The 17,304-nt window shown below is 43.9% G+C and overlaps 1 protein-coding gene and 1 long non-coding RNA gene across 3 annotated transcripts in view; one reads left to right on the top strand and one right to left on the bottom strand.

Annotated features, from left to right (window-relative positions):
* Nucleotides 1-7,301: 7,301 nt before the first annotated feature.
* LOC139110941 (uncharacterized) lies at nt 7,302-9,360 on the bottom strand. The gene is made up of 4 exons (XR_011547119.1): nt 8,753-9,360; nt 8,551-8,672; nt 7,876-8,433; nt 7,302-7,611 (listed from the first exon to the last, which is right to left on the bottom strand). It is a non-coding gene; the product is annotated as an uncharacterized lncRNA (long non-coding RNA).
* A 2,997-nt stretch (nt 9,361-12,357) lies between these two features.
* LOC139111138 (Fanconi anemia group J protein) overlaps nt 12,358-17,304 on the top strand; it is a 41,505-nt gene continuing 36,558 nt past the window's right edge. The window contains exons 1-3 of one of the 2 annotated variants that reach the window (XM_070671260.1): nt 12,358-12,542; nt 16,198-16,768; nt 16,838-16,949. In XM_070671260.1, the coding sequence (XP_070527361.1) occupies nt 16,202-16,768; nt 16,838-16,949 (679 nt within the window). In that variant the 5' untranslated portion in view covers nt 12,358-12,542; nt 16,198-16,201. Of the gene's footprint in view, nt 12,543-15,781; nt 16,001-16,197; nt 16,769-16,837; nt 16,950-17,304 lie in introns of those variants that run through there. The other variant, XM_070671259.1, reaches the window with a different exon arrangement.

Here is a 17,304-nt window from a genome sequence, read left to right as displayed (position 1 = left end):
CGAAATGTATATGTCTCGTCGCCGTCGTGCCGTTGCTCGCTCTTTTCCGGCCAATCTAGGATGATTACGCGCAGCATAATGTCGACCGCCAATTTAGCCTGTCTACTCGCCCTTCGCTACCTCGCTTTTCGAAGCTGCAGCTTGATTACGGTGTACACGACGAGGAATGTACTCTGTACCGAGAACTCGTCTATTTGCCGCGAGTGCCGACGGCATAATTATTTCGAGTGTCAACCCGCGCTGAGAATTTAATAGCCATTATTTTCGTACGCGCGTCGTGCCTTTTCTGACATTTTTCAAACTCGCGTTGCATCGTTAAGAAGACCGTGAAGGCTAATCGCCAAGCGTAAAAAAAGACAATTCGCAATTCGCTTCCAATATTCCCGAGTAAATCGATCGTTCGAGGAGCATTCGTGAAAACGCGCGCGTTATCGTTTGAGAAAAAATTTAAGAAAATAGGCTGCGGGATGGGGAAAAGTTAATTACTATCCCAGTGTGGTTGCGATCGATCTTTTTCATTACCATAAACCCCGGCCTGAGAACGAAGAGAACGGGCCGCGTATGACACACCGAAGAACGCGCGGGAGATTAAATTTCACACCCGCCTTTCACCGACGACCTGACGAATTGGTCGATCGAATCGATTATAACCAGTCGCGAGAGGCAACTCGAAATGAAGAAGCGGCGCGGCTCAACACGGGCAGCTCCTTCTTTTTCTCCAGTACGGCTGTGAGCAGGAAACGGCCGTATCGCTCGTCGGGGGCCTGTTTCTTTCTTTTTTTTTCTTTATTCTTTTTTTTTTACCGATTAGGCTCGCGTCCCGGTCGTTTTTCTGGTCAATTTGCAGTCATTAACGCTCGTTCGGGCCTCGATCTTTTCCACACACGTTCGCGCCGTTTCCCCGGTATTCTCTCGGCTCCTTACGCGGCGTTATGACGACAGACGACGAGGTCCCGTCGTTTGTATTAAGCGGCGGCAACGACGACGCCGGTGAACGTCGGCAGAGAGAACGAGTGGGCGATCGTTCGGCGTCACAGACAATTTAACACCTGGCCTAAATGGTTTGTTAGCGCATAATATCAGCCGGTACCCGGGCGACAGGATACGGGACATTACAATATGGAAATGACGGGGGCCCCACCACGACCGACCGTCCATTGGGCAGCGCACACCTCAGGCGCGGCCAATTTCTGTCACTTTAATGCGTCGGATCGGTTACACGGACCGTTCTTTCGTATCGCACCCGGAGGTGCGTCGTCATCCTGCCTGAGGTCTCGATTTCAGCGTGGAACGATAGCGCAACGTTCGTAATGCGGCGGTGTTGTTAACCCTGTCATTCCGAAGCACGCGGCGTAACCGTATGGTTAATATTATAAATCCTCGAGTAAAGGAAGTTACATATATAAATTTCATACCTAAGTTGCCCGTTGATCAAATTAATCTGCCCGAATGTATTATACTAACGCAAACTTTTTTTTTACGAGCTTTAAATCTGTCGGCAATTTTTGAAATAATTTTACGAGATTAAAAAATGTCAGATGAATTAATGACGATGTATTAAAAAAAAAATAATAATAATAAAAAGAAAAAGAATTATTTTTATTTTTAATATGTTTTTTTTTTTTTTCCTTCCGTTATTACGCCTTCAAGACAAGCTAACCGTTCCGTTTCCTGAATTCTCGGAAAGAGTGCCGCCGGCACGCGCGATTCCGCGGCGAAAATTTCTCACCGCGGCCACCGCATCGGCCAACGGCAGGAAGAGACACCTGGAAAACAGCGAGTGCCGCTTCGTCAGCGAGGAACGCCGCCGCGAAGGAAGTGACTTCCTGCGAATCGCGAGGCGGTAGAAATTTCGCCTGTTATTATCCCCCCGATCGTGGCATGACGCGGCCTTCGGAAAATACGCGCGCTCACACGTGAGAGAGGTGGAGGAGCCTGAAGACGAACCGCAGGCTGGCCTTGTGGAAAGAAACAAAGTGGAAAGAGGCTGAAACGCGTCTCCCGTCGTTCGGCTCGTCTGATTGCACGTTACGGGCCCACCGTCGCTACCGCCTTTTTATTGTCGCGTCTCATATTTCTCACACACCGAGTCCAGTTACACCTACTACCGTTTTTTTTTCCTTTTTTCCTTTTTTTTTTTCTTTTCGACGTTCAGCGCGATTCCGCGAATCGCGATATTGTCAACGAGGATCACATTAACACGCGTCTAATTACGCCGCGTTTCTACTCGGAATACGTTAACGCGTCCCCCCCGCTTTCGAAGCTCCTTCGAATCGTTATTGAAATATTCGGTCGTTAAAAAGCGCGACATTACTTCGACTAAATATATTATTTATAAGACAATTGATTTTTCGTTAAAGTATCCGCGCGTGCATATAAATATCGAGGTGCTTCGACAATACCCGCGCTTTTAAGTCTTATCGCTTCCGCTCCGAAACCAATTTCTAAATGAACGTTCTATACCGGAATGTTTATTCTGGTCCCGAGTCATACTCCCAGGACGGTTCGTTGCAATATCCAGGAAATCCTTTGCGCGCTCATCCATCGGATGGATCCCTCCCTGCTTCCGGCGAGCCGCTGACAAATGGATCGGCTATTTCCTCGAAGGGAGAGACCCACGATTAGCGAGCGTCGACAGAAAATTAAATGATGCCAATAACCATTGAAATAGCCAGCGAATACCCGATACCGATCTATTCCCATGAAGGAGTTGAACCGCGGCGGCTCGTCATGCCTGGACCGAGGGATTTAAGCGCGACGGAAGTTAACGAGAGGAGCTAAGAAAAATCATTAACCGACGCTGACGTCACGCGGGATAAGCCTGACGGAAATATTCGTGCGGAACGTCGCGTTTATTTCACGAGGAAACGTTTCCGGCTCAGACTCGATGTACGGACCTCCCACCCGAGCGCACGTAAATGGAATACGCATTTTTATTCACACGGGCGATTTCTCTCCCACGTTGACGTTACGTCGTATTAATGCTTTCGAGTAAAATTTATCTGGGCAGCAACCCTTCCCATTTTTCTGTCCACGTACGACCGCACCCCGTAGCTAACTCATCGCGGCCGGTGTCCACGTTTCGCACGGTGGCTTTCGTCCTCCCTTTCTATCGTTTACTCTCTTTCTCCATCTCCCCTTCTATGTTTTTATTTAATGCATAAAAGCAGGAAATTTCTTGCTCCGCGCTCCTTTCCGGCCGAGTGAGTGCGGCCATGCCCGGGCCGATAAATCACCGAAAAACGGCGATTTCCGCGAAAGGGGAAAATACGTCGCCAACGGTGCCATCGGCAACAGCAACAGCGTTGCTAGTGACGAGAACATATTATGGGCCGACGAGAGGTGTGCTGTGTGTTTGACCAGTGGTCCCGCAGGATCGTTTGTCCGCGTACGGTGCGGAAAAGCGTCGCGTACGCACACCGCCACGCACGTACCTATCGACGGAGCATACGTGCCACGCGCGTCTGTGTATCCCGCGGGTGGCGGAAGGGGACGGGGTTGGTTCGGAGGGCCTTTATAGATTTGTAGACGGGACCACGGTCATTCGACACTGCGTTTGACCACACCCTCGATTGTGCCAAGATTTATGGGTGCTCCCGGCTACTCTCGCCCCCGCTTGCGCGAGCTTCTCTTCGCCCCCTCGCTCATCGGTCGCCTTGTTACCAATTCCGATCGGCAGTTTGGCTTGTAACTACCGGGATCAGTCGTTGCTGCAATGTCGGTGCAATGCTCGGTTCCGCCGAACGACAGGATTAGCGACTTAGATACGGTACGGCGCGCGCAAATGCGGCTCACGACGGAAACGATTAATTAAAAGCGAATGTAGGATTAGAATGACGTTACGCATTAATTCGACTTGCTTTTATCGTACCCGAGGATATATATATATAAAAAAAAAAGAAACAAAACTAAATTTCAAGTATAATTTAACGTAAAGGATCTATAAAGCTGTAAAAAAATTTTTCTAAAACAAAATTTCTATTTATCCTTTTAGGTTTCAAAAATCATTGCATTTGTTTCGCTACACCTGTAAACGCTCGATGGAGCATAATGGCTCCTGCCGGTTCTCATATGACGCGCGATAGAGTCTACGCTGCTTTGCGAAGGGAGGAAATGTCACATATGTCAAACGTGGAGTCGAAGCTGGTACAAAGGCGCTTCTACTATTACGAAATACCGATGCCACCGGGTACAATAAAAAGTGGCGCGACAGCTCGACCAATGTTCCGTTATCCGTGTCGCCGATGCGTGTCGTTGAAAGTGCATATCTATCATTCTGCACCTTATGCACTCTCGGCCTCGCTCCTCCCTTCCGATCCATCCGCTGCGGTTCGATCGCGAGCCGTGCACGCATAACATGTGCCGTCGCGTAGCGTGAATAATAAGACGGCTATGCGCGAGTTATTACGCCTTTCCGGTGCTTATAGGTGTCCATTACGCGACGACAAAGGTGAACGAGTTTGCGGTCTTTTGTTGCCGTGTCTACGTACTCGACTCCGCTTCCCACAAGGCGAATCGCTGAAATTTAGCGTTTCCGTTGGCACAGTGTTCTCCGCGGTCGGACATCTGCAAGTATCGTTTCCGTACGGCTGTACTCGCGCCTCGCGAAATATCGAGTTCGGCCCTTACGTTCGAATCTTAAAAATCTCTTTCCTTTTAAAATCAGGCCGACGCTCACGACTTTAATACCGCCGTGCTTCGTACGCCAGTTATTACGACCAAAAAATAATTACCACGTACGTTAAATATTATAATTTCAAGCGCACGGTCGATCTTTAATCAACGAGACCCCGTAAAGCGCGTACGTGTGCATATTGCGTCCAAGGGTGTAGGCGATTTGACATTGTGACATTTTTCCCTAACGCTATTCATTACGGTTTGCCATACGTAACGTCATTTGGCTCCCTCATTTAACCGTCGCGTGGAAGTCGACGTCGATTAGGGTAATTAAGCTTATCTATTTTATTGGATAGCCATTCGACGCTCGTCCGATCGCATAATATTGAGCACATATGTTAACCGGTAATTGCAAATGTATGAGTTTCGGAAATTTTTTTTTTTTTGATTACCTACTTACTAAAAAAATACTTTTTTTTTCTTTTTAAGAATTGCGTGTATAAATTTGTCGAATTTAAATGTTGACTGTATTATAAAAACCATGCTAAGAAATGATTCTCTTATTAATAAATTTTTTTTTTTAAACCTCCAAGTGTAGAACGGCAGAAAACGTCGCAAGTAAAAAGAACAAAATTAATTTACGCGCGCGCTTCATTAGGTACTCAAATTGTTGTAATAACGTGACGCATCAACTTTTTCCCGACGTTTCAACGTCCTCTCGCGTTTATGTCTCCTTTTTTTTTTTCCACCCGCTATTCCCTCGCTCAACTTTTCTCGAAAAACGTCGGTCCTCATCGACCCTTGACCTCCCGCTCGATCCTGCAATTAATCTGGAATTGGATAGGACACCCGCTCGCGCACCCCACAGTCTTTTTGCCACTCCGTTTGAGTGTAACATTCGATGCTCTAAGTAAAGAATATCAAGGAACAAGAACGTAGCGACTTTAGGAAGCGGAAGATGGACCGAGAGGATAGAAACGCTTCAATTTTCTCGGAAACATAGAGAGAAAAGTAGACTTTTCTCCCGGGCGAAATTATGTTTGCTGTGTGAAAGCTAATATGTTTTCTTATTAGCAAAAATGGAAGAGACGAGCGCTTATAATGCTCTTTAAAGCTTTGATGTTGCGTGTTCACGTGTTAGATTAGCGCTTCTGCGAGAGTACAAAGTGAGTCAGAACTGGGAGTTTTCAGTTCATGGTATATTCCTCAAGTCTTTCATCGTGCTCACTTAAATTTTAAGGCGACAGTAGTCGAGGACAGAATACTTTCGAACGACGCGGGGCAACCCTAACTTAGCCAAACTATGGTAACACGCGGCATCCTAAACGAGGCACGTCGAAAGGGCAAAGTCATCGAACGAGAGAAGGAAACAGATCGACAAGTGGAGAAAGACGAGAGACGAGGGAAAAGGGGAATGAGAGAAAGAGGAAAGGAGACGAAAATAGAGAGAGGAAAGGATGCAGAAATAGTCCCAATTCTCTCGTGAAAGCAGGGGGGTGCCAAAGTTCATTCAAGTGAGAACATAGTGATCACACAGGACATTGAGCAGCGCGACGCCGACTGCGCCAAATTATAACTTATTTTATGACTTTTTTGCATCGGCCATTTAACCTGCCGGCGAGGGAAGGGCGAAGGGACAGTTAAGGGAAAGTCGGCAATGATCCCCGGCGAGAAATTCGGAAATGAAATCACACCCTAATAACTTCCACTTCTGGGATTCTCTTTCTCTATTCTGCGAGCGAGTAAAAAAAAATTTTTTTTAAAGGGTCCAGTCTACGACAATTCATATATGGATGAAAAAGTTTTCGCACATTTCATATTTCGATGGATAACTCTATTTTTGTTGAATTAAAAAGATTCTAACGATAAAAGTTAATTTTACAGAAATATAATAGAAAATATGGATACTTGTTAATTATTCTGTTGCTCCGTTAAATATTATATCGTATTATAAAAAATGTATTAAGAATAAAATAATAAATAAAAAAGACGGTACGAAGTTTCAGATGTATTTCATGATTGTTAACGTTGCGTTATCCATCGACTGAGTGGCTAATAATAGCGTCGCGAATTTTAGTAAAGGCAAAAGGAGAAAGTGTAAAAAAATTAACAACGACTGGCACGTGAACGGGCGCGAGCAACGATCGCGTGCTGATATGACACACGAAGCGAGCGAGAAAGTGTGCCTTTTCGTCGCGCTTTTATTTCTCGTTAGTGTTGGCACACGCATACGCGCTGTACGTTCGCGACAGTGCGAACGTATATCAGGGAGGAGGATAGCGTAACGACCGGAAAGGAATACTATCAACGTCCGACAAAAAGGTCTGCAAGTTTGACTTTAAAAAACGATATATTTTACGGTTGTAAGCTACGTCCAAAAGCAATACATAAGAGCAGCATATGTCTTCCCCCCAAATTGTAAATTCCCCCAAAAAATCTTGTAAAAGTTTTATTCCCACCCAATTAATTAATTAAAACTTTATGTTTAAAAAATTGTTTTAGATTAAACCGAATTATTAACCCTATTTCGCAATGCTGACTGAGTTTCTCGTTTGGTCACTCCGTACAACGAGAGTGAATGTCAGCTTAGTTTATTACTATTTTGTAAATTTTTATTTTGCGTTCGAGCTAAATTTTTATTATTAAAATTTAATTTGTTATACGTATTGAAAACGAGTTTTTTTACGAAATGCTGAAAAATCGAAAATGTCGACTACGGCTCAAGTAAACGAGAAAGACGAAAGAAAACGTCCTTCTATTCTCAAGCTAATTACAAGCTGCTACATTCGAAAACTACGCTACTACTACAAGGCCACAAATTTACAAGATGTAATTTATTTTTTAATTCTACGACGATCAATTAATATATCAATACATACAATAGACAATATACTTTCTTGTAAATTTGTCGCCTTATTAAAAAAAAATTTGACTCACATTCGATGCGATGCGGACAGAGTTCAGCTACGAAGACCAAGGAAGAGCGATGATATTCTGTAACATAAATATAAAACTTATATGAAAAATATGCATAAATAAATAATAATCAATTTTTAATTTAATTTTTATACTCAATTTTTATTTATTACTTCAAAAAGATAATTACTTTCCAGAAAAAGTCAAACAAAAAAAAATTTCTTTTTAATTTTTAATCATTTTCTTTGTACAATTATTTCTCTAATTATTATCGGAGTGATAAATTGATTCAAATAAATAGAAAAAAATCTTATTTTAATTTAAATGAGATAAGATATTTACCCCAACGTTGCTCTGTCGATGCCCGAAGTCCATCCTGGACCTGGTCCTCCTCTCAGCACTCAGTCAGTTCGTCATCATGCACCTCATCTTCAGGTCACATCATCCATAGGTCACTCGCGACACTCGCGAATACGCGCGCGAATTGTTATACTATTCGCGCGAAACTGGCGGCTTTCCCGTTTAAAAAGCTTAAATAATTTTCGAACGCCCGAATACTTTTACGATATTCGCGACAAACCCCGTGGTTCGTATATTTTGTTAAAGACGATAGCGACGAAGATATTTTAAATTCTCCTTCGATAGGAGTACCGTGCTGAAAGAAAACTATTAAACATGTTGTACATATACATTTTCAATTCATATAAAAAGAACTACGGCAACAACTGTTAGTGCTTGGCTACTATTTTTAATACTCTCGCGATTTTATTAACGCGAAATTCCCGATTTACGCGAATTGCCTAATATCCCGATTTACGCGATTTTTTTTAATTAGTAATAAAAAGAACATGCGTCCTACTATTTGATGCGCCGCAGCGGAGGGTATACCTAAAGATGATCCTGCAACAAAAAAAATATAACATTTTATTGTAGAGAGGCTATAAAATAATTTCTACTGTAAAAAAAAAAGATTTGGTAATGGTATTAATATTGGGTAAAAAAGGAAGTGATAATTACCTCTGGGTTGCTCCGCCGGTGCAGGATACCCATCCTGGGCCTCCTCCTCCTCTCAGGATGTTCATCATGTAAGACTGATCCTCTTCCGACGTATGTAGGCCAGTCCTCCTTTGGATTTTTGCCTGAAACAGAAAAAAGAATTTATTTGATTAATAATTTCTCAATATTAAATACAAAAATCAAATAAGAAAGTGATATTTACCTATGGGTTGCTCCGCCGGAGCAGAATGCTCATCCTGGACCTCCTCCTCCTCTCAGGATGTTAATCATGTAGAGCTGATCCTCTTCCGACGAACATAGGCCAGTCCTCCTTTGGATTTTTGCCTGAAACAGAAAAAAGAATTTATTTGATTAATAACTTCTCAATATTAAATACGAAAATCAAATAAGAAGTGTTCGAAGTAACTACATTTATTCTGTATTAAATATCCGCCTCATAGATGCTTCTACGTGTATAGGTCATCGATCGCGGAAACGTATACAAATCAGACGATATTAGAGAATGGTTCAAGTGTTGTACAAGTGTTATGTTACGCATACATAAACAACCTTGCGCTCGGTCACCGGCCGGGCGATCGGCCGGCAAAGCATTACAGCGCTATCACGTTAACACGCAACTTATACACGTAGCCTCTCACGCAAACGATAGAGGTGACCGCTGTTTATCCCTCGCCCGCTACGCAGCAATATGTAGCACGTTGCACGAAAAAATCGTGGCCCTGATTATATTCAATGTACCCTCGATATACGTCTCCCGAACTCCTACTGTGCTAATCGACGGAAAATTTTCGGCGAGACGAAAGTCACGTATGATACCCTACGATACGCAGTTACACACATACGTATAAGAACGGAACTTACTTTACGAGGAAAAGAGGCGATCGCGGGTGCTCTTCGTGTATGGAGGATTGATGGGAGAAGGCATCTTGGGCGTCGGATTTTCCCTGTCCACCGTAATTACGCGTATTTCGGCGAGCACGTGCGGAGCGTGGCGTAGTGCGTGTGAGCTGCTCCAACGTTGGGACGGAATGGAAGGGGAAGGCTCTTGCGCTCGCTCGCTCGCGCGCAAGCCTCTGCCGCCCGCACCCCTCTTCCTCACCTGCCCGCTACTATTTAATTTAGCGCGTTAGACGATTAGACGGAAAATATATGTATAAATGTATAAAACTGTTTTATTTAATTGAGAAGAACTAAAAGTAAATTTGTAAATTTGTAAAATATCCAGTAATGAAAAAGAAATATACTATTTTTTTTCCACAAATACAAAAGAGCGAATATTTTAATCCCGCAACGTTTTATCGTTCCTTCATTAATATCTACAAATAGTTGTTTCGACATCCTCACCCCGGGTTACAAAGCGACACCACGCATGTTCGTGCTTCTTGCTGATCTCTGAAATTCGAGTGTCGCGAAACAAGGCCCCATGCTGCGCCACGCCGCCGCGTTTTATGGCCTTTTCGTCGTAGAAACTAAACTTATTACACCGCGGGGGTCGCGTCGTATCGCCGCGTCCGCATCATTCACTCCCTGCGTGCGCGAGGGGGCGGCTTTTTTTATTAAATCACACATCTCGCGTGCTCGTCGTCGCCCGATTAATTTGCCGTGACGCTTTCTTTTGTGGCGCTGAGCCAAGCCGAGAGAGGAGGAAAGCGAAATAGAGAGAGACGCGCACGGGCTATCCATATTTCATGCCGGCGGAGACGTATCCCCGTACGACGATACCCTTTCTATTTTCACGTTTTCCCCGCGAGTGACGGATGTTACACACGTTCGACATGGACGGAAGCATCTGAGGCTGGGGACGTATGTTTGAACCCGAACGTCGAGTGTCTGAGAATGTGTTATCCTCAAAGTGGCAGTTTGGAAAATACTTATATTATGCATGAATACTACAAATCGGTACGAGCATTCTATTTTCGTCTAAAAAAGATACCGCGATATGAAATCAGATAAACGTTTTTCTCACTAATTTTCGAAGATGCCGTACGATAGATCTCAAAATATTAAGTCCAAATAAGGTACCGATTTAATTGGAAGATATTTTTGTTCGAAATTGATTTACCCAAAAAAATAACAAAGAATAATTTATATATACAGAGCGGAACGAATAACAGCAAATTGCAGTGAAGAGATGAAGAGAAATGATTCCGTAACGGAGTAAAGAAAGGTACCAGCAAAACGACAATTTCAATTTATTACGGAAATTGAAATGTGTCTTTTGTGTGGCGTATAAATCCGCGCCAGAAATAATACTATTTGCTGATTCTGTTAAGTAATTATTTTTCTTTGCCCCGTCTATCGTTTATTGTATATCCGACAGTAACAGGGTGATTGTTGATCGTCTCGAACGTCTCGGCAAAGGGATAGAATCGGCGGGGTGAGACGAGGGGTGGCTCGGCGACGATAGCACAGAAGCGGAAGAGGGCGAAGGAATTCTAGAATCCTGCAAGGGACGGCTAATTCCACCGTGATCACATCTGATCGATGTCCCTCGCTCGCCCTCGTCGAAAAATTATTGTCCTTCGTGGTTCGTCAAACTAAACTTTCATGCGATAGCTTTTGACAACGCAGCGTCTAACTTTTAAAAAGAAATTTTCATTCGTTAACAATTTGCTAATAAATATCGTTCATTGACTTCATCTAAGAAAATATTTCTTTACAAGTATAGAAGCAGAAACGTATTGCACGTTGATTATTTTACAATTCTAATTAAAGAGCAAAGAAATAAAACGCTTGCTGGGTTAATAAATTACGTTTGTTATCTTAAAATAAATTTTTTTAGTTTCCACCGCGAAAGAATTTTCTTGAAAATAATTCCTATTCGCAGATCTGTTCGAATTTCCAACGGACACTGCGGTGGGTTATGCGGGCAATAAAATCTCGGGGCGATAAAAAAATTTGTCAGAACTTTTAAAGCTACCTTGGATGATTCGAGTCTGCGGAATCGCGTACCCGGCGCTTCGGACAAAATATCCCCGCCGTTCCCGCGCGAGCGGACAGTTTCGTCGCCGTGCCCCAGCCAGCATGATTCTTTTATTTTAGTTTCGGTCTTGTTCCTGGACACGGGCGTACTCAATTTGACCCTCCATCTCCGCCGCCCTCCCGGCGTCTATTTTCACCCGTTTCGTACGGTGGACGAGGCAAGGAGACGAAGTAAGAGAAATAGCGAAAGAGAGCTCTCGGAGAGTCTCGGCGGGGCCAGACAGAGGGTGGACAGAGAAACGGCTAGCACGAGTAAAGTAGGGAAAGTGGAAGAGTTACTACTTTAGGAGTGGACGAGGCGATCGCATATGGCTAGCGATGGGCTCGATACTCTCGCAGAAAATGCAAAGACAAAAAAGAAAATTAAAAAAATTAAAAAAAAAAAAATTAAAGTACTCGTCATACCGCGGTAGTTTAAAAAAATTATGCCGATACATAAGCAAGTGTCGAGACGTTATGATAAATTTCTGTCTATTAGTTAAAGAAGGGTTGGAGAAAAATTATTTGTACGTTCAAAGATATCGTTTACATTGACGAGACTATGGACAGAGGCTATGAAAGTGCAACGGATCAAGAACCCTCGTAATCACAGTACAAAGCGTACGAGTTCTGATCGGATGAGGGATATCGGTTTCTTCCCATCGCTACATGCGATTCGTCCACCCCCGCGGAAAACGTGGGATTGCAGAAGTTTGGTGTTCGTCCAAGAGATGACTATCCTAACTCTCTCCGGGCAGCTCTTCTTATCTTATCGCGCCGCTGATAGATAAGCACTCACCGATAAAGCTCGGCAGAGAAATGACGGCGCGATTCGCGTGGCTGCACCAGCCACTCCTTAATTAAGTTCGGACAGCCGTTTATTCGGTTTATTGTCTTGTTTGTCGTACCCCTGGAACGTCTTCCTCGCATTTACACACGTCCGTGTCAGTGGATGCAGCGTCATCGTGACAGAAACCGCGTACTTTGACAACACGCTTCTGAAAAAGCAAATTTATTTTCGTGATTCACAAGTAAGTACAAAGAAGCTGAAAAAAAAATTATATTAAACCTGAGAGTAAATTTTTTGTGAAAAAACCAATACGTAAGCTTAATACGCGGAAATCTTGTATTTTTTTTATTAATGCGATAATTTATCAAGCAGTTACTTCTTGAATAAAATAAATGTACCTTCGACACATGTGTTACATAAACGGGTGTCATAAATAAAAAAGAAAGTCTGGTTTAATATGTAAAAAAAATGTACCTAATGTTAAAATCAGACGCTACGCGGCAGGCACTTTTGATATTACGGCAGTTTTATCGTCCGCGCCGACTGTGACGGATTTCTTCCACAAATTTGAGCTGGCGCTATTGCGAGGACAAATTATGCGCATTACGAAGAGTGTCCCCGAAAGAACAGCGAGCGGAGGGCGCGGGGGTGGGCACAGGGGATGAAACGTCGGCACAGGAGTCGCGCCGCGGATGAGAGATGGGCCCATTGTGCCATCGTAAATACAGGGAAGCGGCCTGTCCCGAAATAAGGGCATATTTCAGCTTCTGTCCGGCAATCACCGCTGCTCCGCGGCTTCACGGTCGTGCAGCTACGAATATGGTCGCGGTAGCGAGAAGGCGGAAGGGAAGAAGGCAGAAAGGGGGACAATAGAAAGGACGAAGAAGAAACGACGAGTCCGAGTGAAAAAGAGCGAGCGGGTGAACGGGAGGGGATGCTCGAGGAAGAAGAGACCCCATTTCGTATTCCTCGGGCATCCCTCTTGATCTTCCCGCATTTTTATTGCACTTGCCGCCGGTAAGAATATGTTTTATTTATATTTCATATTTTCCCTTTCTCTCTTTCTCCCTTCTACTTTTTCTTTATGCTACGCCTCGTAATCCGCGGTCAGAAACGGACGCGGTCCACTGTCGTGGATTCGCACAGGGGGAGATGGCCACGAAATATGAAGTCGAGATACGAGATTCCCCGCGCGAAAAAGAAACCCCGAATTGTGCGTATACTATGTCGCAATTTCTCCGAGCAGCCCCTATTTTCAAAGGGACCGGGAGTCGCTTTTAGCCGTGGGTGAAAATATTTTGGCAATGTTTCCACGAGGAGTATTTATGTTCGTCTCGAATCCATTCCTTCGCGTGGCTTTATTGAAATGCCGCATTAATGGAATTGCGTGCGTTGTCCTTACAACGCAAATGATTTGTAAGTTTTGATACCGCGGACAAATCACGTTGGGATTGAAAGAATACGTGCGACAAATAAAAAAAAAATACAATTAACAATTCATTTTTAAGAATCATAATTTGATAAAAAAAAAAAAAACATTCAAATGAGTGCCAGACGAGATATTTAAAAAAAATTAATCGGAGTTGCTTTTAGCGTTCAAATTTAATTTACCTCCGCCTGATTGAGACAAAGGGTGTTACACGCAATTTGCCACGTTTCGCCATAATAACTCTGCGAACCCTTCGTCGTGTTTTATGGACATCGCACAGCCTGTATATCTCACGGTCCAGCGAGTGAATGCTCGCGAAATGGTGCGAATCTTCTTTGCGACTAAGAATTCATTGGAGTAACAAAATGTGATTATTAATATTCCTAACGCAATCGTTTAAAGTCGTGCAATTAATATTCTATGCTTTAACTTACATTTACGTTGTTCGCGTGCATGCAGCAAACGTGAGAGAAGTGTCTCGGGGCATCTCGCGCCATTAGCTAACGGAGAAAATCTCTTGTCTGGAAGATACAGCATCCTCGGTGAATCTCCGTCGTCCTACGCCGCCGTAGCCATTAAGATCTCCATCGTAACCGTGTGAAAGTGCAAGATGCCCGTGGAATTGTCTTCGCCGTGGCACGTGAGCTGAAAGTGATGTTACAAGTGAGCAATTTCATGTCTGGCGCATATACGTGACGGAGGCCCCGCGATACTCGGCTCACGCTCTCGATACGCGCGAGCAGGCCGCGCAGTGCGTGAGTGCGCGCGTGGGAATTTCGGATACAATTTGATAAGAAATCACGTCGGCGAGATCGGAACCGGCTCCGAAAGGGCAGCGCGAGCCTTCTGTATTCCGCGCGCGAGCCTGCCGGTGCACGTCTTGATTCCGTGCCCGGAGCTTTGACTAACACCGACTCTAAAAACCCGAGGAAAATGTAAATCAAAAGCTTTAATACCTCTGAAGATAAATGTGCCGAACGTTCGTCCTCCTTCTTGGATTTTCAGGCAAATTATTCCGGAGGAGAACTCGTCCGTTTTCCCTTCGTCGTTGCGTCGTCGCTCTTACGCAACAATTAATCGAAAATTCTCATTGTTGCAGCTTTCCTGCGCAGCTTGCGGAGCTGTGTATCCGATGTGGAAGGCGCACGAAAGCGATCTTCTTCCTGCAAACGTCCGTTTAAAATGAAGTACAATGCACACCGATATCGAGCTTCTTCTTTGCGGTCGAGCTGGCTGCATTACCGGCGCTCAGGTTAAAGCAGTCATCTCGGCCGCAAGGGACAAGCTCGCCGTATGTATAATACGCGCATTGCACCGACGTTCTCTCAGTGATTTAGAATTCTACTTACCTCCTTCCCTCCCCGCTCTCCCCCGCGTCCACTCCCGCGCTGCTTTCGCAACTGTGCGTCGAATCTCGACATTCGAAGACGCTCCGGGCATTTACCGGCCTACCTGATAACACGATCCCCGGGAGTCGCGGGCAGCAAACAAGCAATTCGATCGTCCTCACCTCGTTCCGTGCCTCCTTGCCATCATCGTCGCCGACTGAAAATGCTCGCGACGCCGTCCGTGCCGTTACTCTTGAGAGCCATAGTTCTTTCGTCTCTACTGTCGCAGTGTGAAATTGCTCGCGAAGCCGTTCGCGGTGCTCGCGTGAACCCCGGGGACGCAGCACGTCAGGTTCGAGTGTTGCAGTTTGAAGTTACCTGCAACGCTGCGTCCGCGCCTCTACTCCCGTGGACCCCGTAACGGCAGCCTCGAGAATCGCGGACGCGACGAGAAATTTCCACGATGAAGCTCGCCGTACGAACGCTTGGTAAGGTCCCTGTTGAATATCGTTATTGAATTAAATCACCGCTCGATGCTATTCGAATGTGCAGCGTCGAGCGGATATATGTAAAATGACTCGTTCACGCCTCAACGGTGTGAATGGCGCTTAAACGAGCCGCGTAACCTCCTCGGTCGCATCATAGTCGGCCCGTCGTGTTCGCGGCACAGGTTCCGTGTGCTACGACGAGCAAAGTTCGGCGCACCTATTTATCTACGGCGGTATTATCATCGCGACGATTGCAGAGAAAGATCAGCCAGGGCCCGAGGTTAGGTTAGAAGCGGTCGACGCGGGAAAGTGCATGTTGTATGTGTGACGAGACCGCATGCGTTGCATTCTACAGGTGTCGATTAATGATCGTGATTTGCGTTATCGTTACCGTGATAGGATCGTTTATATACGCATTGCTCAAAGTCAGGATTAAGCGCCTCGAAGACTCGAGGTAGGATATCCGAATGTAGAGAGTATATATTATAGGTTAAGTTTGCCATCTATGCAATATGATGTCAGAATATTTATCTTATGTTTCTGAAATGTTTGTTTGCCTTGACCAGATATGTAATATTGCAAAAACCTTATCTTGCTAGATAGCAATAGATAGGTTTATTCTTTTATTTAATTGTCTTTATGTTCTTTCAGTGTAATGAAGCAGTCCAGGTTATCTTTGATACGAAGGAGTCCAGTGAAGTGCAATCAAGTTCAAGCCACTTACAATGATCCAATACAGATATCAGACGATGACAGCCTTGATTTAGAGCCAAACGCAATGGCTGATACGCCAAATAGTGTGGCACATGCTTCTGAATGCTGCACAAAACGTGTATTTAATATATCAGATGATTTAAGCAGTGAGGAGGACATTTTCATACCTGGCAATACTTTTGAAGATGCTTACAAAAGTCAGTCACTGTTTAAGTGGAGCAAACCTGCAGTCTTTGCTGATGATCCACTATATAAAAAAGTCTTGCCTGAAAGCAGTGGCTCAAAAAAGAAGACATTTACAGAAACAAATAGATTTAATAAAAGACAGAAGTTAACAGATTCAGCAAGTACTTTTGATTCAAACATTAGTGATGAATTAATAGATCTTGACGCCTCTCAGGAAGATAATTTACCTGAGGTTTCAATACAACATGAATTTCTAATTGCTGGAGTCAAAGTCAAGATACCTGTCGAACCATATAAATGTCAGAAAACATTGATTGACTGTGTAAGTATTATAATTATATACTTAAGTTATTGTTTTAAATTACAGTTTTATTAATTGAAAATTTTGCAGCTTATTTCTGGATGTACCAAGGAGGAGCATCGTCTTTTGGAGAGTCCTACTGGTAGTGGCAAAACTCTGGCACTTCTCTGTGGAGCTTTAGCATGGCAAGAACACTACAGTGGTGAGTTTGAAACGCATGTATCATTTAAAACAAGCACTTTTTAAAAGCTATCGTGAAATAATTACCATAAAATTATCAATTTTGTTTCAGTATATATTTTTTATTTTACAATTATGTATCGTCAAGAAAAAGGATATTTTTTAAATTAAATAGCCAAAAGATTAGCGTTACCAATTATTAAGTTTCTTTTTTATTAAAATAATATTTGAAGTAAAGTTTTACTCATGATAGCTTTTAAGAATTAAAAACTATTAGCTGTCTTAACTTCAGTTTAAGAAGTTGAATAATGCGTGCTTCTGCGCGATCCATCATATGATATTCATTAATTTCCTACCAATCGTGTTCGTGCAACGTT

The sequence above is a fragment of the Cardiocondyla obscurior genome, linkage group LG22 (genome assembly GCF_019399895.1).
Source record: "Cardiocondyla obscurior isolate alpha-2009 linkage group LG22, Cobs3.1, whole genome shotgun sequence".
NCBI lineage: Eukaryota > Metazoa > Arthropoda > Insecta > Hymenoptera > Formicidae > Cardiocondyla > Cardiocondyla obscurior.
Note: the sequence above shows the minus strand (reverse complement) of the source record. Positions and strands in the feature narration are given on the sequence as shown.